This window comes from Panulirus ornatus, chromosome 8 (assembly GCF_036320965.1).
Source record: "Panulirus ornatus isolate Po-2019 chromosome 8, ASM3632096v1, whole genome shotgun sequence".
NCBI lineage: Eukaryota > Metazoa > Arthropoda > Malacostraca > Decapoda > Palinuridae > Panulirus > Panulirus ornatus.
The window spans coordinates 7,544,571-7,570,680 of record NC_092231.1 but is presented as its reverse complement, the minus strand read 5'-3'; the positions used below and the strand labels follow the sequence as shown (position 1 = coordinate 7,570,680).

At 36.8% G+C, this 26,110-nt stretch overlaps 1 protein-coding gene across 5 annotated transcripts in view; it reads left to right on the top strand.

Annotated features, from left to right (window-relative positions):
- The window catches only part of Smyd5 (SET and MYND domain containing, class 5), a 74,848-nt gene that overhangs the window by 873 nt on the left and 47,865 nt on the right, over window positions 1-26,110 (top strand). For 4 of the 5 annotated variants that reach the window (XM_071664063.1, XM_071664060.1, XM_071664064.1 and 1 more), the window contains exons 2-5: window positions 2,759-2,873; window positions 7,680-7,807; window positions 12,527-12,647; window positions 16,018-16,139. In XM_071664063.1, coding sequence (XP_071520164.1) covers window positions 2,805-2,873; window positions 7,680-7,807; window positions 12,527-12,647; window positions 16,018-16,139 — 440 coding nt within the window. In that variant the 5' untranslated portion in view covers window positions 2,759-2,804. The remainder of the gene's footprint in view (window positions 1-2,758; window positions 2,874-7,679; window positions 7,808-12,526; window positions 12,648-16,017; window positions 16,140-26,110) is intronic. The other variant, XM_071664062.1, reaches the window with a different exon arrangement.

Sequence of the window (26,110 nt, the reverse complement as noted above, 5' to 3'; positions counted from 1 at the left end):
GCCTGAGTGGTTAGGACGAGTGGGTCACATAATATTTTGTCGGTACGAGTGGGTCACATAATATTTTGTCTTAGTTTAATTTCTTTTATTTTCTCATTTTTGCTGAATATATTGACTTTTTCAAAGGAAAAAGTTTTCTTAGATATTGAGGTTGATACAAATATTATCATGAGGGATAAGGTCATTCATGATTGCAGTTAGACTGCTGTGGGTGAGGACTCTTACTCTATTAAGGGATTTTTTGTTTTTTGGTTTTTATTAACATTTTGTCAGCATATTGTATGGTAATCGCTTTATTTCATTTTTTATGTAAGATTAGTTATGTTCGTTACTTTTCTTTCCCTTGCACATGAGGCATTGCTTCCATGGTTTATAGGAAACCATGCTTAGCTTCCCCAGTCAACCAACATTTACCTTCTTTGTGATGTAAACTGTAAGAAACAGATTATTTTGGTCTCTTGTTCCAAGCTGGTTGTTATAAGGTTTGGTCATTTTATGAGTTCATTCCATAAGGATTGCTTCAGCTAAGCAGGAAGAATGTGAGGTTGATTATTTCAAAAGTATCATAGATGAAACACTTCTAAAAATCACAGATCTTATGAAAATCTCGTAACTTTCCCTAGTTGTCAAATACCACCCAATTTTTGGTGTTGCATGGAAAATTGGGTTCTTATAAACTCGTTTGATTTAGTTTTTGAGAAGTTTCTTCGCTGAGTTCATACATAAACAAACCAAGTGCAGTGCACTTTTTTTTTTTTACCATGTGGAAGAATATTGCATAGAATATTGTTGTTCATGTATTTCACCTTTAAACAGAAATTTAAGATAAATCTCCACAGCCAAGGGAAGTTAGATAAAATTTTCATTGGTTCTTCTGGTTTCTTGGCGTTGTTTCTGTGATCCATCTCCATATGAAAAAAGAATATTATTATTTATTATTATACTTTGTCGCTGTCTCCCGCGTTTGCGAGGTAGCGCAAGGAAACAGACGAAAGAAATGGCCCAACCCCTCCCCATACACATGTATATACATACGTCCACACACGCAAATATACATACCTACGCAGCTTTCCATGGTTTACCCCAGACGCTTCACATGCCTTGATTCAATCCACTGACAGTACGTCAACCCCGGTATACCACATCGCTCCAATTCACTCTATTCCTTGCCCTCCTTTCACCCTCCTGCATGTTCAGGCCCCGATCACACAAAATCTTTTTCACTCCATCTTTCCACCTCCAATTTGGTCTCCCTCTTCTCTTCGTTCCCTCCACCTCCGACACATATATCCTCTTGGTCAATCTTTCCTCACTCATTCTCTCCATGTGCCCAAACCACTTCAAAACACCCTCTTCTGCTCTCTCAACCACGCTCTTTTTATTTCCAGACATCTCTCTTACCCTTACGTTACTCACTCGATCAAACCACCTCACACCACACATTGTCCTCAAACATCTCATTTCCAGCACATCCATCCTCCTGCGCACAACTCTATCCATAGCCCACGCCTCGCAACCATACAACATTGTTGGAACCACTATTCCTTCAAACATACCCATTTTTGCTTTCCGAGATAATGTTCTCGACTTCCACACATTCTTCAAGGCCCCCAGAATTTTCGCCCCCTCCCCCACCCTATGATCCACTTCTGCTTCCATGGTTCCATCCGCTGCCAGATCCACTCCCAGATATCTAAAACACTTCACTTCCTCCAGTTTTTCTCCATTCAAACTCACCTCCCAATTTACTTGACCCTCAACCCTACTGTACCTAATAACCTTGCTCTTATTCACATTTACTCTTAATTTTCTTCTTCCACACACTTTACCAAACTCAGTCACCAGCTTCTGCAGTTTCTCACATGAATCAGCCACCAGTGCTGTATCATCAGCGAACAACAACTGACTCACTTCCCAAGCTCTCTCATCCCCAACAGACTTCATACTTGCCCCTCTTTCCAAAACTCTTGCATTTACCTCCCTAACAACCCCATCCATAAACAAATTAAACAACCATGGAGACATCACACACCCCTGCCACAAACCTACATTCACTGAGAACCAATCACTTTCCTCTCTTCCTACACGTACACATGCCTTACATCCTCAATAAAAACTTTTCACTGCTTCTAACAACTTTCCTCCCACACCATATATTCTTAATACCTTCCACAGAGCATCTCTATCAACTCTATCATATGCCTTCTCCAGATCCATAAATGCTACATGGAAAAAAGAATATCCATACATATTCCTGAGCTCTGATTAATTTCTTCATTCTCTTTCTAACCCTATTTTTCTTTTACTGGAGATGGCCATGATAGGAGTAATTTTTGCCCACACTTTGTTGAGCATAAGAAATGAAATAATGATATTGTTTACTTTCATCTTGCACTATCATATTATTGGAATTCTTGACCTTTCTTGTTGAAGGAAACTTTTTTGCTTTTGTTGAGATTCTTATATAGGCACATCACTGTTTTGTGGATGGGGTACCTTTTCTCTTGAAAATAAACTATTTGAAAGTGTAATTGAAATTTTAAGGTACATGGTTAACTGTATAGATTGTTCTATCATATGAAAGTAAGATTTATGGAATAGAATTTTGAAGGTTGGAGTCTTTAATGAGAGGCTGTAATTAAATGCCAAGACTTTTTTATTTAGCAAGACCTTCAGAGTAATGATCATCTGACCTTATGTTTTATATGTAAGGGCCCCAGTCAGTTTCCATCATGTTAAATACTGTGATTATTTCCAGCTAGGTGTTCATGGTTCCTGGAGAAAATTGGGTCTAATTTGTAAAGATGGCAACACAAGAAACAGCTGAACATGATGACTCTGGGGTTGAAGTTCGCATAATTGGGGATCCAGTTGTAAGTATTCTCGTGACATGTATGATTTCCCTTTTACATTCTCAAGTTTTTGTTGAAAAGATTAAAGGAGGGTAGTAGATAACATTAGACATCTTTAAGGTGAACAGAATGTTGCCTGAATTTTTGCTACAGGTAATTATAAACTATGCTTCATTTTTGAAGATGAATAAAGATAAGATTTTCACTGATGTGTATGGAATTGGTCCATTGATTAAACTTATATTTTTTCATTAAGATTTTTTTCTTGAAATCTTGTAAACATATTATGAATGATTTTGTCTACTAGAAGTACTTTTTGTATTTTTAAACTGAAATTATTACTTGTGTGACTCAAGAAGGAAGAGGGCTGCTGTATATGACTGGGTCAGTTTGTTGATCTACTGCACTTGTAGTTAAAGGTATTGCAGTACACTGGAGTATTATTCACTGAAAAGTCCAACTATGTTTTATACACTTGTGCAGTGTAGCATGGTGGTTAATCATGTAAAATTTACAGTTCACCTTTAAATGCGTTTATCCAAACCAACATTGTCTTAGTATGTGCTTTATTAGACACACCCTTTTGAGGAATGATTTTTGTATTTTTCAATAAACTGGAGACATGCTTTTTGACCTAATCAGGCAGTAGGCAGCAGATACCTCATAGAATGGGAGGTCAGACTTTAATCTGTGAAGGCAGTAGGTAGCAGACACCCCATAAAATGGACAGCTAGACTGTCTGAATTAATGGCTATCTCCTGAACGTCGTTGAAGTCTACCAATCTTGAGCTGACTTTAATTGTACCCATGAATCTATGTACAAGATAGCATTGCTAAGTTGCTAATCCTTTCCCTGGCAATTGCATTCCTCTTACAGAACACACTAGCCATCCTTTCCATATGACGTTTGAGTTTGATCCATCTGTCCTGTGATTTACTATCATAATCATAAAGAAAGTGTTGCTGGACTCTTTTCTGTGAAAAGTCTATTCAAGGAACTTCTTTGCCAAAGGAATCCGCATTTCCTTGCTACTGGGATTAGGGCAGCCTTAGGCTACAGGAGCCTTTGGAATGGGTTATTGCTATAAGAAGTGAGGAAAATATCTTTGGGCACATAGAATTACCATGATGTATGTATGTGGTCACTCAGGATTACCATGATATATGTTTAAGGCATGTTTATAAAAACCTGACTATAACCTGAGTGATTATATATGAAAATGAATTTTCCCTTCAGGTGCATTCCTAAGAAAATTCTGTCCCTAAACCTACTGAATTAACACTTTTCAATTGAAAGATATTTTCATACGTATACATGGAGAATGATAAATAGACAGGTAATCAGAAACCAATAATTCACTAATCAGAACCTGTGGTTTACATCCTTTGAGATAACGTTGTGGTGTATTGTTGAAGAAGGTTGAAGGTTAGAGAGGGAAAAGTAGGAGCATTTGACTTCCCTCGTTGGTTATCATCATCATTATCTTCCTGAGGATCTCTACATGAAAATTAGATAATAAGCCTTAGGAGTCTTGAGATGATAAGTCTTAGGAGTTTTGAATGATCATTAGCTTTGTGGGTGTTAAGATGCACCTCTCCTTTTCATGGCACATTTTTATGAAGGATGATGGGTTTTTCTCACTTCCTATCTAATGGGAATGGTACATGACTGCTACCTTACCACAACTGAGCTGCTCTGCTGGCATATTATTGGTGGCAGATAGATTATCTTTTTGAGATGGAGCAAAAGAAACAGTTATCAAAATGGCCTACCCTTGAGTTGCCTATGGCCACAGTAATTGTGTGTGGGGGCACACAAGAAGTAAGCTCTCAGTAGCTAAATCCAAAATGATACCTATGATACTTATAGAAGAGGGAAAGTGAATCAACATTGCAGTGGGTCAAGTTTCGAAGTTAGCTTAGGACCGATTACAGCTCAACTATATCAAGTAAGGATGCAGAGCAAGAACCACCCTAGACGTGGGGGCAGTTTTCTATACAACAATGGAAAAAATTCCAAAATCTAAACAGGACTCCCAGTTTCCTAGAGGCAGACTTATCTAATTCCATGATATAGGGTTTCTAAGATAGTGTGGATATTGCTGTTCATTGAGTCAAGAGTAGGGATTACAGACCTGTTGAAGGAGAGAGGAAAGTGTTGAGGAATTTTCAATAGAGATATGGGCAGAAACTGGATCCTGGAGGCATTAAACTTAACCAGAGTTTATTGAGGAAGTTGCGTCAAGATGAGAAGCAGAATGAGTGAGAAAAGATGGAGCAGAATTGAAGGATATGGAGGATGCAGTGTTGAGTCATCAGGGTATGAGTGCATAAGTTTTTTTTTGGAAGAAAGGGAACCATTGCTAAAAAAGGAGAAAAAGTGTAGGCTGCAGGACAGAACCTTGAGGGACTCCGCTGTTGATAGAGAAAGGGGTAGAGGCTGAACCATCAAGAACTACAATTTTTGTGAGGGATTGTAGATGTGCTTGAAAAATCAGTATAAGGACTATTTTTCATGCTGAATTTGAATCTGAGGTTGAAATATAGCTTGGAGGGCATTAAGGTCTTTAAGTAAATAATAAATTGTTACTCTTATAAGATTCTGTGTTTATTCATTTTGTAATTATTAGGTATCTGCTGGTATACAATGGTACTATGCATGCATTCTGCCAATCCTTTAGCACTTTGCCATGATCGATACGTACTTTGAATAGTCTTTCCAACCAGTCAACAACACAGTCATCCCTATCTTAATATATTCTACTCCAAACCTGCTGCCTTGCTGGATTTCATCTTCTGGAAAGCTTTCACTACCTCTTCTCTCTTAACCAAACCATTCTCCCTAAACCCCTCACTGTGCACACCATCCCGGCCAAAACACCCTATATCTGCCACTCGTATCATCAAACACATTCAACAACCCTTCAAAATACTCACTCCATCTCCTTCTCACTTCATCACTACCTGTTATTACTTTCCCACTTGCCCCTTCACCAGTGTTCCCATTTGTTCCCTTGTCTTACACACATTATTTACCTCCTTCAAAAACATCTTTTTATTTTCCCTAAAGTTTAATGATACTCTCACCCCATCTCTCATTTGCCCTCTTTTTGAACCCTTGCACGTTTCTCTTGACCTCCTGGCGCTTTTGTTTATACATCTCCCAATAATTTGCTCTCCTTACTTGCAAGTATCATCCAAATGCCTCTCTTTTTTCTTTCACTATCAACTTTACTTCTTCATCTCACCACTCACTACCTTTTCTAATCTGCCCACCACCCACCTTTCTCATGCCACATACATCTTTTGCGTATGCCATCACTGCTTCCCTAAATACATCCCTTTTCTCACCCACTCCCCTCACATCATTTGCTCTCACCTTTTGCCATTCTACACTCAGTCTCTCCTGGTACTTCCTCGCACAAATCTCCTTTCTACGCTCACTTACTCTCACCACTCTCTTCTCCCCAACATTCTTCTTTTTTGAAAACCTCTACAAATCTTTATCCGACATCCCTCGAGCATTTTCATACTTGTTTGCCTTCATCCATTCCCAGTGCCAACACGCCCCACAGGCAGCAGCATCACTTTTCCCCACTTCAGTGAGGTAGCGCCAGGAAAACAGACAAAAAAGGCAACATTCATTCACACTCAGTCTCTAGCTGTCTTGTGTAATGCACGGAAAACACAGCTCCCTATCCACATCCAGGCCCCACTGACCTTTCCATGGTTTACCCCATTTCACACGCCCTGGTTTAGATATATACTGATCACTGATCATCATCATTATCATCATCATCGCCATGTGCATGTGTGGCTCTGCCGCTAGTGGGAGGAAGGGTTCAGTTAGTACAATAATGACCCCTCTCGTAACCCCTGCCAATTTATGGTATACTCTTCTGACTATACTTTCTTGTGTGACTCTGTTACCAGTGAGAGGGAGGGTTTAGGTGGTAGTAGTATTGATCCCTCCCAGTACCCCAGCTTACTTGAGGAATATCCCATCTCCTACCCTTGGAGGAAGGAGACTTTTTCCAAGCCTGATATGCAGGAATGGTTAAACCATGGATTGGAAGAAGAGGTAGTCATTGAGGAAGAAGGGACAAATGCTTCCATTCCCACAATGATAACCTCTGCTATGTGTTTAGTGGAGACAGAAGCATCACCATATGAGAGATAGTGATTTATCTAAGGAATCAGAAAATTTTTTCAGAAATTATTGAAGTCAGCTCCATTAAGGTGCCAATACTACATCTAGAGGGGCTTGCTGGAGGGAAAGTTGCCATTAATATGAATTCATTAATGAAAGTGCACCCACCTCTTCATTAAAATGCTAAAACAAAAGCATACATGGCCTGCTTGGTTAGCTCATCATACGTAAAGTCCTGTCAGCTCAGCATGTTATTGTTTGATGGAAGGTGTTTTAAGAAGAGAAACCACTCATCTGTGTAGCTGGGCATTCTGTTTTATGGTGTTTTTGCTTTCTGAAGCCAAGACAGATCTTAGGTATGTGTCTCTATAGACAGGAAGACAAGTATTGTCTGTGAGTGAGGCAAAGGGAGGAAGAAATAGGAAACAGAAAGTGAGATAGAAAGAAAAGAATAAAGAGCATATTTAAGAGAGGTAAGAAGAATGTATGTAGGGACAAGAGTATGTAGGAGGGATTTTGTGCTGTATGGGAAATCCTGGGGAAAGTAAGACACTTTATTGAATATATATTGATAGTGTCAGTATTTGAGAAACTGAAAGTAGGTCTTAGATATTCACAAATTGAAATAAAAGAGTCATGTTCTGTAGTAAGAGAGTTGAATGATTTACTGTTTGCAGGGTAAAGGGCTATTTGCAACACGAGACTTCACAGCAGGAGAAGTTATTTTTGAAGAAAGACCTCTGGTATCCTGTCAGTTCTTATGGAATGCTGCATATGGGTACCTAGCATGTGACTTTTGTATGAGGTAAGATGAACTGTAAGTCACACTCTATTGAGAGTAATTGTATATTAATAGCTTAAGAATATAATGAAAACCATTAGTCAGTAAAGGAGCATTTTATGAAAATTACGAGAAAAAATATGATGTGCATTGCCTGTTCCATTACTTTTTTCAATTTAGAAGTGACCAGAAAACTTTGTGCATGAATACATTAGATACAAATTCCTGAATACTCAGTATTAGAAAAAGGTAGAAGTAAGGGGAATATATGTGTCTTTAAATTAATTACTCAATCCTCAAAACTGTATTAGAAAAAGGTAGAGGTAAGGGGAATGAATATATGTCTTTAAACTAATTGCTCAGTCCTCTAAACTGTATTAGAAAAAGGTAGAGGTAAGGGGAATGAATATATGTCTTTAAATTAATTACTCAATCCTCAAAACTGTATTAGAAAAAGGTAGAAGTAAGGGGAATATATGTGTCTTTAAATTAATTACTCAATCCTCAAAACTGTATTAGAAAAAGGTAGAAGTAAGGGGAATATATGTGTCTTTAAATTAATTACTCAATCCTCAAAACTGTATTAGAAAAAGGTAGAAGTAAGGGGAATATATGTGTCTTTAAATTAATTACTCAATCCTCAAAACTGTATTAGAAAAAGGTAGAAGTAAGGGGAATATATGTGTCTTTAAATTAATTACTCAATCCTCAAAACTGTATTAGAAAAAGGTAGAAGTAAGGGGAATATATGTGTCTTTAAATTAATTACTCAATCCTCAAAACTGTATTAGAAAAAGGTAGAAGTAAGGGGAATATATGTGTCTTTAAATTAATTACTCAATCCTCAAAACTGTATTAGAAAAAGGTAGAAGTAAGGGGAATATATGTGTCTTTAAATTAATTACTCAATCCTCAAAACTGTATTAGAAAAAGGTAGAAGTAAGGGGAATATATGTGTCTTTAAATTAATTACTCAATCCTCAAAACTGTATTAGAAAAAGGTAGAAGTAAGGGGAATATATGTGTCTTTAAATTAATTACTCAATCCTCAAAACTGTATTAGAAAAAGGTAGAAGTAAGGGGAATATATGTGTCTTTAAATTAATTACTCAATCCTCAAAACTGTATTAGAAAAAGGTAGAAGTAAGGGGAATATATGTGTCTTTAAATTAATTACTCAATCCTCAAAACTGTATTAGAAAAAGGTAGAAGTAAGGGGAATATATGTGTCTTTAAATTAATTACTCAATCCTCAAAACTGTATTAGAAAAAGGTAGAAGTAAGGGGAATATATGTGTCTTTAAATTAATTACTCAATCCTCAAAACTGTATTAGAAAAAGGTAGAAGTAAGGGGAATATATGTGTCTTTAAATTAATTACTCAATCCTCAAAACTGTATTAGAAAAAGGTAGAAGTAAGGGGAATATATGTGTCTTTAAATTAATTACTCAATCCTCAAAACTGTATTAGAAAAAGGTAGAAGTAAGGGGAATATATGTGTCTTTAAATTAATTACTCAATCCTCAAAACTGTATTAGAAAAAGGTAGAAGTAAGGGGAATATATGTGTCTTTAAATTAATTACTCAATCCTCAAAACTGTATTAGAAAAAGGTAGAAGTAAGGGGAATATATGTGTCTTTAAATTAATTACTCAATCCTCAAAACTGTATTAGAAAAAGGTAGAAGTAAGGGGAATATATGTGTCTTTAAATTAATTACTCAATCCTCAAAACTGTATTAGAAAAAGGTAGAAGTAAGGGGAATATATGTGTCTTTAAATTAATTACTCAATCCTCAAAACTGTATTAGAAAAAGGTAGAAGTAAGGGGAATATATGTGTCTTTAAATTAATTACTCAATCCTCAAAACTGTATTAGAAAAAGGTAGAAGTAAGGGGAATATATGTGTCTTTAAATTAATTACTCAATCCTCAAAACTGTATTAGAAAAAGGTAGAAGTAAGGGGAATATATGTGTCTTTAAATTAATTACTCAATCCTCAAAACTGTATTAGAAAAAGGTAGAAGTAAGGGGAATATATGTGTCTTTAAATTAATTACTCAATCCTCAAAACTGTATTAGAAAAAGGTAGAAGTAAGGGGAATATATGTGTCTTTAAATTAATTACTCAATCCTCAAAACTGTATTAGAAAAAGGTAGAAGTAAGGGGAATATATGTGTCTTTAAATTAATTACTCAATCCTCAAAACTGTATTAGAAAAAGGTAGAAGTAAGGGGAATATATGTGTCTTTAAATTAATTACTCAATCCTCAAAACTGTATTAGAAAAAGGTAGAAGTAAGGGGAATATATGTGTCTTTAAATTAATTACTCAATCCTCAAAACTGTATTAGAAAAAGGTAGAAGTAAGGGGAATATATGTGTCTTTAAATTAATTACTCAATCCTCAAAACTGTATTAGAAAAAGGTAGAAGTAAGGGGAATATATGTGTCTTTAAATTAATTACTCAATCCTCAAAACTGTATTAGAAAAAGGTAGAAGTAAGGGGAATATATGTGTCTTTAAATTAATTACTCAATCCTCAAAACTGTATTAGAAAAAGGTAGAAGTAAGGGGAATATATGTGTCTTTAAATTAATTACTCAATCCTCAAAACTGTATTAGAAAAAGGTAGAAGTAAGGGGAATATATGTGTCTTTAAATTAATTACTCAATCCTCAAAACTGTATTAGAAAAAGGTAGAAGTAAGGGGAATATATGTGTCTTTAAATTAATTACTCAATCCTCAAAACTGTATTAGAAAAAGGTAGAAGTAAGGGGAATATATGTGTCTTTAAATTAATTACTCAATCCTCAAAACTGTATTAGAAAAAGGTAGAAGTAAGGGGAATATATGTGTCTTTAAATTAATTACTCAATCCTCAAAACTGTATTAGAAAAAGGTAGAAGTAAGGGGAATATATGTGTCTTTAAATTAATTACTCAATCCTCAAAACTGTATTAGAAAAAGGTAGAAGTAAGGGGAATATATGTGTCTTTAAATTAATTACTCAATCCTCAAAACTGTATTAGAAAAAGGTAGAAGTAAGGGGAATATATGTGTCTTTAAATTAATTACTCAATCCTCAAAACTGTATTAGAAAAAGGTAGAAGTAAGGGGAATATATGTGTCTTTAAATTAATTACTCAATCCTCAAAACTGTATTAGAAAAAGGTAGAAGTAAGGGGAATATATGTGTCTTTAAATTAATTACTCAATCCTCAAAACTGTATTAGAAAAAGGTAGAAGTAAGGGGAATATATGTGTCTTTAAATTAATTACTCAATCCTCAAAACTGTATTAGAAAAAGGTAGAAGTAAGGGGAATATATGTGTCTTTAAATTAATTACTCAATCCTCAAAACTGTATTAGAAAAAGGTAGAAGTAAGGGGAATATATGTGTCTTTAAATTAATTACTCAATCCTCAAAACTGTATTAGAAAAAGGTAGAAGTAAGGGGAATATATGTGTCTTTAAATTAATTACTCAATCCTCAAAACTGTATTAGAAAAAGGTAGAAGTAAGGGGAATATATGTGTCTTTAAATTAATTACTCAATCCTCAAAACTGTATTAGAAAAAGGTAGAAGTAAGGGGAATATATGTGTCTTTAAATTAATTACTCAATCCTCAAAACTGTATTAGAAAAAGGTAGAAGTAAGGGGAATATATGTGTCTTTAAATTAATTACTCAATCCTCAAAACTGTATTAGAAAAAGGTAGAAGTAAGGGGAATATATGTGTCTTTAAATTAATTACTCAATCCTCAAAACTGTATTAGAAAAAGGTAGAAGTAAGGGGAATATATGTGTCTTTAAATTAATTACTCAATCCTCAAAACTGTATTAGAAAAAGGTAGAAGTAAGGGGAATATATGTGTCTTTAAATTAATTACTCAATCCTCAAAACTGTATTAGAAAAAGGTAGAAGTAAGGGGAATATATGTGTCTTTAAATTAATTACTCAATCCTCAAAACTGTATTAGAAAAAGGTAGAAGTAAGGGGAATATATGTGTCTTTAAATTAATTACTCAATCCTCAAAACTGTATTAGAAAAAGGTAGAAGTAAGGGGAATATATGTGTCTTTAAATTAATTACTCAATCCTCAAAACTGTATTAGAAAAAGGTAGAAGAAAGAGATAGGAATGAAGAAACGCAAAATATGTATAGATTTGAGAAAAGAGCATATGCTGTATGAGTTGAGCTGTAGTACTCCTGGTGAAGAGTATTAAAAGAGGATAGAACATGGGAGTCATCCCTGGGGATAGGGGAGAAAGAATACTTCCCACGTGTTCCCTGCGTGTTGTAGGAGGTAACTAAAAGGGGAGGGACTGAGGGGCTGGAAATCGTCCCCTCCATTTTTTTTCTTACTTTTCCAAAAGAAGGAACATTTTCCCTCTTAGGCTCAGTCCTTTGTTCTTAATGCTACCTCTTTAATGTGGGGAATGGTGAATATTTATGAAAAAAACAACATGGTAGTGTATTTAGGAGGCAAAAAAATATGGGTTGTGGGAATTGTTATTGTTAAGATTAAACAAACTATTTTGATGTTAGCATGTAATTACATATCAGTTTTTAATTCTTTTGGTTAGGATTCATACTTATTTATTGCTTCCTCTTCCTCTTGGTATAAGAGGTTTTCAAATGAATGTTTTGTTTTTGTGTGCCATTTTCCCTTTTGATTCATGATTTTCTTGATTAACAAGAATCATGTCTGTGAGACTGTTATTATATTCACAGGCCTCTTGAAACAGCAGAAGAAAATGCTTGCAGGTTGGCTCAGAATTCTCAGTTGACTCTGCCATACCCTGATTGCTGTGACACAAAGAAGGATGAGTTAGTAGAATGCCCTTCTTGTGATGTAAGTTGTACTTAATGTTATTTAATGATTTTGTACATTTTTGTTGCACTCAGGTTTCTTGCCATCAATAAGAAAATCTTAAATGATTACAGCTCTTTATCCTGTCTGTTATCATTAACTCCATTCCCCATACCTTTGGGTCGATTAGGTGTGTACAACTTTCATATCATGCAAACATTTTCAAGTCCAGTATGCTAAAGTGAAACATTAGCTTCCACCCCATTATATGCATTTCAATACACCCTCTTCTGCTCTCTCAACCACACTCTTTTTATTTCCATGCATCTCTCTCACCCTTTCATTACTTACATGATCAAACCAACTCACACCACATATTGTCCTCAAACATCTCATTTCCAATACATCCTCCCGTCTCTGTGCAACCCTATCTATATCCCATGTCTCGCAATAGAATATTGCTGGAACTACTATTCCTTCAAACATACCCATTCATTCTCTTCAAGATAACATTCTCTCTTTCCACATATTCTTCATCACTCCCAGAACCTTAGCCCCCTCCTCAATCCAGTGAATCACTTCCATGGTTCCATTTGCTCCCAAGTCCACTTCCAGATATCTAAAACACTTCACTTCCTCCAATTTTTCTCCATTCAAACTTCAACCCCAACTAACTTGTCTCTCAACCCTGTTGAACCTAATAACCTTGCTCGTATTGTATCATTTACTCTTAACCTTCTCCTTTCACACACTTTCCCAAATTAAGTCACCTTCCCAAACTAAGTCACCAACTTCTGCAGTTTCTCACTTGAATCAGCCACCAGTGCTGCATCGTCGGTGAACAACAACTGATTCATTACCCAGGCCCTCTCATCCCCAACAGACTGCATATTTGCACATCTCCAAAACTCTTGCATTTACCTCCCTGACCACCCCATCCATAAACATATTTAACAACCTTGGGGACATCACACACCCCTGCCGCAGACTGACTTTTACTGGAACCAATCACTCTCCTTGCTTCCTACTTAAACACATGCCTTACATCCTTGATAAAAACATTTCACTGCCTCTAGCAGCTTACCTCCCACACCATATATTCTTAAGACCTTCCACAAAGAATCTCTAGCAACCCCATCATATGCCTTCTCCAGATCCATAAATGCTACATACAAATCCATCTTTTTTCTAAGTATTTCTCACATGCATTCTTCAGAGCAGACACCTGATCCACACATCCTCTACCACTTCTGAAATCACACTGCTCTTTCCCAATCTGATGCCCTGTACATGCCTTCATGTGTGGGTGAGGCAGAAAGGAAGGCCAGTTACTTGGATTAGAGGAGTGCAACTTGACATCTACTGAAGTGCTGGCTCACTGTGCAACTGTCACTGACCCCTCTGATACCCAGGCAGGTAGTACTAGTAATATACCTCCCTGGTTGTTGGTTGCCTTCCATATTGTACCTACCAAACTTGACCAATATGCTGTAATATATTGGGGACAGGGCTGACTCAAGGAATCTAAAGGTAAAAAGAATTGAAAATATTGCTGGAATAACAAAAGAATCTCAACGTATTTGATAAAGCATGGAACTTATTATTAATCACTTAAAATGATATTGAACCCCTTATTGATGAGGTGCAAAAAAGATTTAGCTTGGAAGAAGGTCTACAGGCAAAGGGGAATGAATGAATATGGTTAAGTGTGAGGATGAGTGTTTTGGGAGGAGTAGCACTGTTGTTGAAGGAAGGGTTGTGGGAATGTGTGAAAGCGTGTAAGGAAGTGAGCCACTGACTAATGTGGGTAAAATTGAAAGTGAATTATGTCAGATGGAAATGAGAGGACCAAGGAAGAGAAGCAAATATTTTTAGAGGAGCAATTTAAGGGTTTCATCAGTTTTATGTAGGGGATTGAATGTTAGTGGTGGGTGATTTGAATGCAAGAGCAGGAAATGTGGCAGTAGTGGATATAATTTTAGGGCATGGGATTCCTGGTGTTGTGAATAAGAATAGCGAAAGGCTTTTGGCATTGTGTGATGACAAAGGTCTCGTTATTGGAAATACCTGGTTTAAACAGGGGACATGCAAAAGTAAACATAGATGAGTAAGACAGATGGTAAGGGGGCATTAAGTACCAATTGATAAGCATGCAAAGGAGAGACTACTGGATGTGAATGTGCTGAGAGAAGCAGCTTACTTTCCTCCCAAGAACCTCCACCCCTGCCTGACTCTAGGCCTACCCATTTTCACTTCCTTCATCACTCCATCCATAAACAGGTTTGATAGTCATGGTGATATCACATCCTTACCTTAAACCCACCTTCACCTGGAATAACTCACCCTTCTCTCTACTTGCACATGTTCTTTACTTTTTTAATGAAATCTCCTCACTGCTTCTGGTAGCTTTCCTCCCACATCATATATTTGTAATCTTTTATAAAGCATCTTTGTCAATGCTATTGCATGCTTTTTCCAGATCCATAAATGCCACATACAGATTCTTTTATTTCTGTTAGTATTTCTTCCACTCATTCCTCTCAACAAGCACTTGATTCATACATCCTTTACCACTCCTAAAACCATATCCTCCCCAAGCTGATGCACAGTGTATACCACCAACCTCTCAATCACCACTCTTCCATACAACTTACCAGGTAAGCTCATGAAACTTACACCTATGTACCTACATGATTGAAACATTCACTGTTATCCCCCTTGTCTTTATACATTGGGACTATACAGGCATTCCACCAATCCTTAGGCATCTCACCATGATCCATATAAACACTGAAAATCCAAACTAACCTATTAGTATTAGAGTCATCCCCTTTCTAAAGAACACTATCCACTCCATCCACCTTTCCACCTCTAATATTTTTTTTTTAACCAAACTACTTGCCATGATTCTCTTACTTTGGGTACCTCCCTGACCTAAGCAGCCCACATCTACCACATTCAACAGTCTTTCAAAATACTCACTCCTCTTCACATCATCTTTGCCTGTTACCACCTCCCCATTTGTCCCTTTCGCTGATGTTTCTATTTGTTCTCTTGTTCTTCTTACACTGTTGATTTCCTTCCAAAACATTTTCTTATCCTCCCAGAAGTTTGCTGATACTCACTCATTCTGTCTCCTCTTTTTCAACCCCATGTGCCTTCCTCTGTACATCCTACCACTTTGCGATAGTAAACACTATAGGTAGTGAGGAGAATTTTGCTTTTTTTTTTTTTATCATGCTGAAGGTAAGGGTTCATGTGACATGACTCTATAGCTGTGAAGTTTGATCCACTTTAGTGGAATGATCTTTGAGTTAATAAAGTTATCACTTTTCTGTAGTATATGATGTTTAGCTGTTTTTTATATTGTTAACTTTGTTATGTAGGAAGACTGAGTTTTATTGTCTTGCAGGTATCGTATTGCAGCAGAGAATGTAGAGACGGCGCCTGGAATCAGTACCATGAGACTCTTTGTCTAAGATCATTCATGCCAGATCCCTCTCATCCTCTTGTAATGCTGCAGGAAGCTTGGAAGTATGTTATACATATTTACTGGTTTTTTAACAAATTGTTGTGACTGCAGTGTTTATGAGTGTTTTGTTTTTGTTATGAATTTCAAAAATATGTACATTAGAAGTTTATAATTATTATCATTGCTTAATCGTTATTAAAGTTTTGGCCTAAATAATGATACTAATTTTTTTCTTTTTAATGAGCTTCTAGTGTAGAGTTCTTTGTAACACAGGAAAACCGAATTTTCACTTAGCTCCAAAGTGTACAAGTTTGGGCTATCTGGACTCCCTTTTGGTAAGATTAAAGGAAAATTGCCTGCCACAGCTGTTAAGAAATTATATATTGTCACATGATTAGCCCTATCCTCCCAGTAGATTGATGAAAACCCCACTGGGACCAATACTTTTTCTCTTGTTTGTTTTTGTAGCATCTCCACACACATGGAGAAGCTGTGATCTTAGAAGTTTTAAGACAGTGCCCCTGGACTTTGTGTACATAGAATAGGTCAAGTGCCATATATAGCATGTGCTCTCATTTTCTTATGTTAAGACCTTCATACCATCTTTAAAGACCCCTTGGATTGTTTTCTCTGACCATTGTAGAATGCATAATGTATCTGCCCTCAAAGGCTTGGACCTTGGGCATGCATTTGCTGCTGCCTTTCACAGTTAATGTGTTAAGTCCAACCACTGGAGGTTTAACTGTTATGATACTTCCTTTTTCCTTTAAACAGCAAACCTGGAAATTTTTTCTCCTTTTTATCTTTCCCTCTTCTTATAACCTTTCTTCCTTTAAGAGTCAGGTCTACAAACATCTGTGGATCATTGATTCATATCTACTTTCTTTTTCAGATACTCCTTCTTTCATCCAAGATGGCCTTGATAGGGGCATGTTTTGCCCATGCCATTTTGGTCACTATAAAAAGAAATGTGATAAGTGAGGCAACAAAAACATGTGAAGCTCCCACTGAACTTACTTACTTTGCTACTATAGCTGAGACTGAGAAAAAATGTGGAATGACAGCACGTCAACCCCGGTATACCACATCACTCCAATTCACTCTATTCCTTGTCCTCCTTTCACCCTCCTGCATGTTCAGGCCCCGATCACACAAAATCTTTTTCACTCCATCTTTCCACCTCCAATTTGGTCTCCCTCTTCTCCTCGTTCCCTCCACCTCCGACACATATATCCTCTTGGTCAACCTTTCCTCACTCATTCTTTCCATGTGCCCAAACCATTTCAAAACACCCTCTTCTGCTCTCTCAACCACGCTCTTTTTATTTCCACACATCTCTCTTACCCTTACGTTACTTACTCGATCAAACCACCTCACACCACACATTGTCCTCAAACATCTCATTTCCAGCACATCCATCCTCCTGCGCACAACTCTATCCATAGCCCATGCCTCGCAACCATACAACATTGTTGGCACCACTATTCCTTCAAACATACCCATTTTTGCTTTGCGAGATAATGTTCTCGACTTCCACACATTCTTCAAGGCTCCCAGAATTTTCGCCCCCTCCCCCACCCTATGATCCACTTCCGCTTCCATGGTTCCATCCGCTGCCAGATCCACTCCCAGATATCTAAAACACTTCACTTCCTCCAGTTTTTCTCCATTCAAACTCACCTCCCAATTGACTTGACCCTCAACCCTACTGTACCTAATAACCTTGCTCTTATTCACATTTACTCTTAACTTTCTTCTTTCACACACTTTACCAAACTCAGTCACTAGCTTCTGCAGTTTCTCACATGAATCAGCCACCAGCGCTGTATCATCAGCGAACAACAACTGACTCACTTCCCAAGCTCTCTCATCCCCAACAGACTTCATACTTGCCCCTCTTTCCAAAACTCTTGCATTCACCTCCCTAACAACCCCATCCATAAACAAATTAAACAACCATGGAGACATCACACACCCCTGCCGCAAACCTACATTCACTGAGAACCAATCACTTTCCTCTCTTCCTACACGTACACATGCCTTACATCCTCGATAAAAACTTTTCACTGCTTCTTTTTCACTGCTTTTTTTTATACTAAATAAATTATTGTGATGGAATATACAGTATGCTAAAAAGGGAGAACATATGTGATCATGAAAGGCTGCATTAGTTTTCTGTGAGCCCTCTCAGAGACTGAATTAATGACATTAAATATTTTTGTCTTTGAATGAAAGATTACATTGAGAAAGCCATACAAAAATCTAGATGTGCATAATTGAAGCTCCATGGGATCTTGAATGTGGGAATTTGCCTTAAGGCAGGCAGTATTCCTGGGGATGGTGAGGGTTGCCAGCTGCCATCCTGCAGCTGCAAAGGTCTTATTTTCTATGCAATAATTGAGATATGTTTTCTCCAGAGGACAATTTAAGACCCATATGATGTTTTACAGTCATAAATGATAGCCTCATTTCTTGATACAAGCAAGAAGTGAGGAAACTTGAAACAGGAATCTACTTCTGCAGCCCATCCCAAGGAAGTGCATAAGTATGCATTTATAGCCTCATAGGGCAAAAGGCAGTGAACCTTTCTTTAGAGATGGAGAAACTGTAGAATGTTTTTAGGATTCCTCCATGTTAAAGAAGTAACCATTAGGATTTTTGCCATGGTATATATAGATAAATGCATCTCAGTACTATTATATCTTTGAGGAAGACTTAAGTACCTATAGATCTTGATGTTAATGATTAGAATCATTTAAAAGAGGATACTCAAGTAAAAATGTTGAAAATAATTTTAACTGTCATTTGTTATACAATTTGAAAGATTATTTGGTGTTGCTATGTATCAAATAGAGCTATTACTTCTTGAGGAAAGGAAGATTTTGAGTTTCCAAGATTGGTATTGTTATAATAAATATACCATAATGTTAGATCTCATAAAGCTGAAAATTCAAGAAAATCCCTCAAAAAACACTGATCAGAATGATATTTTTACTCCTTATATGGAGGTAAAAGCAGCAAAGTATATATCTGATTTAGGCCCTTAAACCCAGAATATTGTTATTGCTAAGATTATCAGGTTATCATCTTTAATTTGAAAATTTAAGTAAAGGTTACTAAACAGTGTAATGATAAAACACAAAAATAAAATGTTGTTAGCACAGCCACTTACTGAGTCCTAATTAGATGTATAGTGCTTCTTGCATATTAGGGTACATAACAGGAGATTTATTATTTTGTCATTTTTTTTACTTCTCTCTGAAAGTAGTGTTTCATAGACCTCACCTCATATCTCATCAGTTTTGAGTCATCCCTTTCTTAACAAGTCTGCATGAACACTGATTTATTACAAACATTCCTGTTGGCACAAAACATTTTTTTTAAATACATGTTATTGTATGACACAGTACTGTTAATTGAGAATGTGGATTTTTTCATAGTGAAATGATGGGAAACCATATTTAACTTACTAATGGAAAACCATATTTAACTTAAAGAAAAGAGGCTTATTCTAAAAGCATGCTATGTGAACATTTATTTGGTAATATAGCTTATGGATTTAGTTATAAGATAGATGGGAGACATTTTAGCTTGCCCTTAATGTAGAGCCTTACTTTAACCCTCTCACGGTGGCACTCTCAGTATCTACGGACTGTCATGTGGGATATTCTTAGATCATCTATGAAAAGTCTTTAGTTTACTACGATTAACTAGAATGTAGTTTTCTAAATGAAATGATATACAACTTAACATGGTAAAATATACTGTTCACATCTGCTGTCTGTCCTTTATCTTAAGGTTCTCTTCTATTATGTGTGTGAGGTCCTACAGGGATATTTTTGGGCAAATACAGTGAGATGTGAGGTATTCATGTAAGTTCTTTTGGCACAAACAAATATTACTAAGGGTTTTCACCAGTATTGTTGTAAGAGTGATTTTTTTTTTTTTTTTTTTTTTGCTATGTCGCTGTCTCCTGCGTTTGCGAGGTTGTGCAAGGAAACAGACGAAAGAAATGGCCCAACCCACCCCCATACACATGTATATACATACGTCCACACACGCAGATATACATACCTACACAGCTTTCCATGGTTTACCCCAGACGCTTCACATGCCCTGATTCAATCCACTGACAGCATGTCAACCCCGGTATACCACATCGATCCAATTCACTCTATTCCTTGCCCTCCTTTCACCCTCCTGCATGTTCAGGTCCCGATCACACAAAATCTTTTTCACTCCATCTTTCCACCTCCAATTTGGTCTCCCACTTCTCCTCGTTCCCTCCACCTCCGACACATATATCCTCTTGGTCAATCTTTCCTCACTCATTCTCTCCATGTGCCCAAACCATTTCAAAACACCCTCTTCTGCTCTCTCAACCACGCTCTTTTTATTTCCACACATCTCTCTTACCCTTACGTTACTTACTCGATTAAACCACCTCACACCACACATTGTCCTTAAACATCTCATTTCCAGCACATCAATCCTCCTGCGCACAACTCTATCCATAGCCCACGCCTCGCAACCATACAACATTGTTGGAACCACTATTCCTTCAAACATACCCATTTTTGCTTTGCGAGATAATGTTCTCGACTTCCACACATTCTTCAAGGCTCCCAGAATTTTCGCCCCCTCCCCCACCCTATGATCCACTTCCGCTTCCATGGTTCCATACAGCTTCAAAAATTTTAATGTAATATGATGGTGTATATCTTGTACAGGTTTCCTTAATATCTCAACATGTGCTGACCAAAGTATGATAAGAATTGGCTTTAGTGTCCAGAAACAATGCATGGCATACCATGACAAGTATTGATGGTTGTATATATACACCTCAGCTGTAGTGAAGAGAAAAAATTACCAAAGCAAAGTCATCCTAGCAGTAGTGAACAAAAAGAAATTTCTCAGGCATGTATGCCCCACATGTAGTTGAGGGTTATTGCTCACTTCTCTTCAAGAGAACCCCCCTTTTTTCTCAGGCCTTGTCCTTTCTTTTTCCCAAAAATATTGATTCCAGTTTGCTGTTTCTTCCATAGTGAGGTAGCTTCAGGAACAAAGAAAGGCCTCATTTGATCACATCCTCTCTTTAGTTGTGATGCATACTGCACTGAGACCAGAATGCTCTATTCTCAGTCAAAGTCCACAAATCTTTCTATGGTTTCCTATGGCCACTTTATATGCCCTAGTTCAGCATTTACACATCATGTTACTCTCTGAATACCATTTTGCTCCAGTTTGTTTTATTCTCTCTCTCCTAAATGTTCAAGCCATGATAACTCAAACCTCTTTCATTTCATCCTTGCATCTCATAGGTGGTGTCCCAGCTCACTTCCCCTCCACCATTTCTGACACATATATCCTATTGGATAGTCTCTGTTTACTCATCCTTTCCCTGTGACCAGACTCTTTCAGAATGCCCTATTCAGCTTTGTCACTCAGATGCAGTGAACTGCTACACCTCCATCTTGCACTATCTTTCTTTACATGATCAATTCCCCTCACTTCACAAATTGTTCTCAAGCATTTTACTTCCAGCACATCCACTCTCTTCCATTCTTTTCTCTTAAGAGCCCACATCCTGTGCCCATTTAGCACCATTGGGACAACCATACCACCAAACACCCATAAACTTATTTTGGGACCTTTGTGGAAAACCTTTCCGTTCAAACTTCTCTTTTTGTGTCCAGTTTAATCTTGAAGAATTCTTTAGTTTCACAGAAAATTGAAAGGGAAAATGCATGTCTATTTGTCCAGAGTATTTTAAGCCTTCATTGGCAAAGACAACATCATGTTAAATCAAGAATTTGGTAATTATTTCCCAACCAGGACTAATTGGTAAAGCCCATGATATAAGGAAAGTGGTTAGTAAGGGTTGGGTTCTTTGTAAGTTTTTTCTTAATGTGTGACCACCTTCTAATGGTTATATTTCCTTATGCTGAGGGGCATTTTCCGTATAGGTTTTAGGTCTTGAAATAAGGAAAACCATATTGTTATTGGATGCAGAACCCTATGAGTATCCATTTCTTTTTCCCAGTGCTTCCTTTCCTTTTGTCCTTTAAAAAAAAAATGAATCGGGCTCTTTCAGAGTAGGTCTGAGATACAGACTTTAGTTTGCAGTGAGTAATAAAGTTTGATAGCAGTAGGTGCCACATGCACTGTTTTTCATTGATGTTATTGTCCAGGATGGGTTGCTGATAATTTGTTGGGTCCCTATGAGCAAGCTAGCCAGCCTCTTTGGTATTATGGTGGTTAAAGAGGATGAAAACCTTTGGATACATCTTAGAAGGGTGTAAAATGGTGTCTTAATATCCCTCCTCCCATGCCATTTATCTAGTAGTCTCTCTGATTTCCATAGGGCCCTACCTCTTGCAAAAAATTACTTTTTTGAATTCAAATTTACATTTTTCATGTAGCTATAACTCTAATTTGTTCATATAAATCCTTTTGAATCACATTATGAGTTTGGTTATGAATCAACTTTAGAGAAAGGTCAAAGAGCATATAGAGATGTACTTATATTTCTCATTCAGAGGGAAAAGTAATCTAGCTTCGTAATGGTTTGATATATCTTATTTTAAGTTTTAAGGTGCAAAAAGAATAAAATGCTTTAAGTACATGACTGATCTTCATTCTTGAAAAACATGTAAGGTGAGAACAGGATTTTAGGACTAAGGGAATTTTGTCTTACTGTTTGTTATTCTGTGAACTAAGTCAGATCCATTATGATGAAGATGTATGAAAGAAAACCTTCAGGGAAAAAGAAAGGTCTTAAAATTTTTATAAGAAACCCTAAAACATGATAACCTTTGCCACCAATTCTTTTAGATCTGAAAACCTTCAGGGAAATAGAAAGGTCTTAAAATTTTTATAAGAAACCCTGAAACATGATAACCTTTGCCACCAATTCTTTTAGATCTGACAGGGATTATTTCTCCTTGATGGCTAAATAAACTTGCCCCTGATGATATCTTTACTTTAGTTTTTCTCTTCTAAACATATGATCTTTGATTTTATTGTTAAGAGCTGTGGCAAAATGAAACAGGAAAGCGTGATTACTCTGACAATATTTAGTAGGAGGCAAGGTTTTATACCTACACTAAGGTTTTCTTTACTGGGGAATGAGAATTACATTTAGGGCAAGGGTATTTTTTGAAGCTATGTCCTGGAAATGGCTTAAAGAAAGATTTTGAATTGAAGGATGAATTTGAATGATCTTGTCAGAAACTTACCCCTTGATAAGAGGACCAAACTTCTCAACATTATGCAGCAGTACATGCAGCATTAACAAAAGATGATCTAGATTATTTTTCTAGATAGTGTATTAAGGTGATGTAAAATGGAAAAGATTTCCCTTTATTTCTTTAGAGATAATAGATGAACACATAAGTAGAGATTTTAGAATGTATTCACGGAACAGTATCTTCCCAGTGAATTTATGGAAGTTTATTATTGTGCTTTGGAAAAACACACTCATTGGAAACAGTGAGAGATTGAATAAACTAATTTATTGATTGGGGATTATTTGAATAGTTTTTCTCAAAGATGAGCCTTTAAATAGGATATCATGTTGGGAGAAGGAAGCAATGACCATCATACATACTTCTGAAGGGACATCCAATTGTATCGCCTGAAGGGACTCCCTGTGGTCATTCATACTTCTGAAGGGACATCCAATTGTATCACCTGAAGGGACTCCCTATGGTCATTCATACTTCTAAAGGGACATCCAATTGTATCACCTGAAGGGACTCCCTGTTGTCATTCATACTTCTGAAGGGACATCCAATTGTATCACCTGAAGGGACTCCCTGTGGTATCACTTTTGTAATTTGAGAGCAGCAAACTAAGCACAACAAAAAAATCTATATTAAGATTTAATTTTGGGATATGAAGGATATCTCCATGTTAGCTTATAAAGGGCAGGAGTAAGGTTATTTGATGAAGAGTAATGTGAATAGAATTTTCAGTTAGTATGATAATATGATATAAATTCTACTGGCATAGCAGAGGAAAACTCATTAACTACATCATTATCAAAGTCCTCCTCATCCATGGTTTTACAAGGAAGATCCATATTAAACGGAGACATAAAAAGATGTAACAAACTAATGCTGTAAAGGCTGAGCTTTCAAGACTGGAACAGTATATGGAACCTTGTGAAGAAACTGAGAAGAGTAATGTTTGTGGGAGAATTGATGCTAATGAGCCTTGGATAGCATCTTATGCAGCTAATAACAGTAGAATCTTTGAGGTGCGTGAGGGAGTGTAGTGTAAAACAATACTATTATTTTCATTTCTTAAAGCAGACAGCTTAAGATGAAAAAGTAAGTCTTATAAGAAGCAGATAGTATGAAATGCATAGTATAGCAGTACAAGCACCAGGAAATAAGAACTGGTTGTCAATGTGAAATATGGTAAGGACTGCATGAGGTTTCTTCATATATCTCTGTGCATCTCTGTAAATAACTGAGAATGATTATTTGTTGTCTTGCTGACATGAATGTGGGAGGCTTATCAGACTTCCTTGTGTGTGTTCACATGTGCAAGACCAGTAGACCAAATAGGTCTTTTGATATTTGGCCTCCTGAATGAAGGGAAATCAAGAGTTCATCTCTCTAATCAAGAATTACATTGCCACAGACAACATCATTCAAAATGTTGCATTAGTCAATACATTTTCTCAAGGAGGAGAGTGGCATACTGAATACACATCAGTGTGTAGTTTGGCATCCCAGATTTGTGGGTACACAGGAAATGAATTAACAAATGAGGATGAAAATATACTTTGATATAACAGTGATGAGAGAGAGTAATTGATAAAAGAACTGTAACAGATGCTGGGGATACTATGAATGACCATGGACTGTCTTAACTTGTGATATTTCCATTGACTTAGAGAGACTTGGCATCATTGGTTAAATCTGTCATGTATTGGTCTTACTAATTGTTTATCAGTGTATTGCTGTAATGAATGATGGTAAAAATGCTTTATTCAGAATAATATTCCTCCACCCCTGGAGTTTGTCTCATGGACATTGAGTGAGCATTTCAGAAAATATTGTTAGCAGATCAGCTATTTCTGGGGAAAATATGCCCCCTTTATCCCCTAGAGCAGGGTTACTCAATTGGCAGACCATGTTCTGGATCTAGACCATGAGAGCTTTTGTATATACCCAGCTTCTTCCCCCACTGTACAGTAACTTGCTCAAAAGGAAGTAAGACAGAAAAGATTTAGGATTTTTTTTACAGTACTTATGTAACTGGTAGCATTTTATGAAATTACCTCTTGTATTAACTTAGAATAATTTTTCTCGTTATTTTGAGAACCCACATCAGCCTGAAATGAATCATAATGCATGGTTTTATATATTTCTATATTACCTTAATTTAAATGAAGCCTTTCATCCAGCCCTTTGCCACCTAGGAAGTGTGTGACTGGACCCTCACTAACAGTAATTACATAGCCCAACGTAGAGGTTAAGGAAATGCCACCCCTAACTTAGGTTTTACCCAGACTAGTTTTGGCCTTGACTTCCCACCCACATCCAACTTTTTCAGTAAGATGGTTTTAGGCTCCTCTGGGTATTTGAATTTCTGTTTCTTTTCAACAAAGTCTAACAAGGGTAATGAATTTGTATAGTGCTTATTTTAGTGTCTTTTTTTAGTACTGTACTTTAAGTAATAACCTACATTTTATCATTTTATTCATGGGAACTCAGTGGTTGTTTACCCTCCCCCCATTGTTTATTTGTTTCCTGTATGATTTTGTTTTTAATGAAAACTTTACTGGTAAATGCATATTTACCTGATTGATTTTAGGAGGTCACTTAGGTTAGCATTTCTGACCATGACACATTCATGGACCACTCAGGGTGGAGCGCATAGGTTTGAATCTTGGTTGTGGCAGTTGGTCCACAGTCAATCTAGCTCTTCATCTATCTGCAGGGGTTGGTCAATAAAACGGGTAACTGACTCTGGGTAGGGCGTGTGGATCAGGTATTTGCTTTGAAGAATGTTTGAGAAA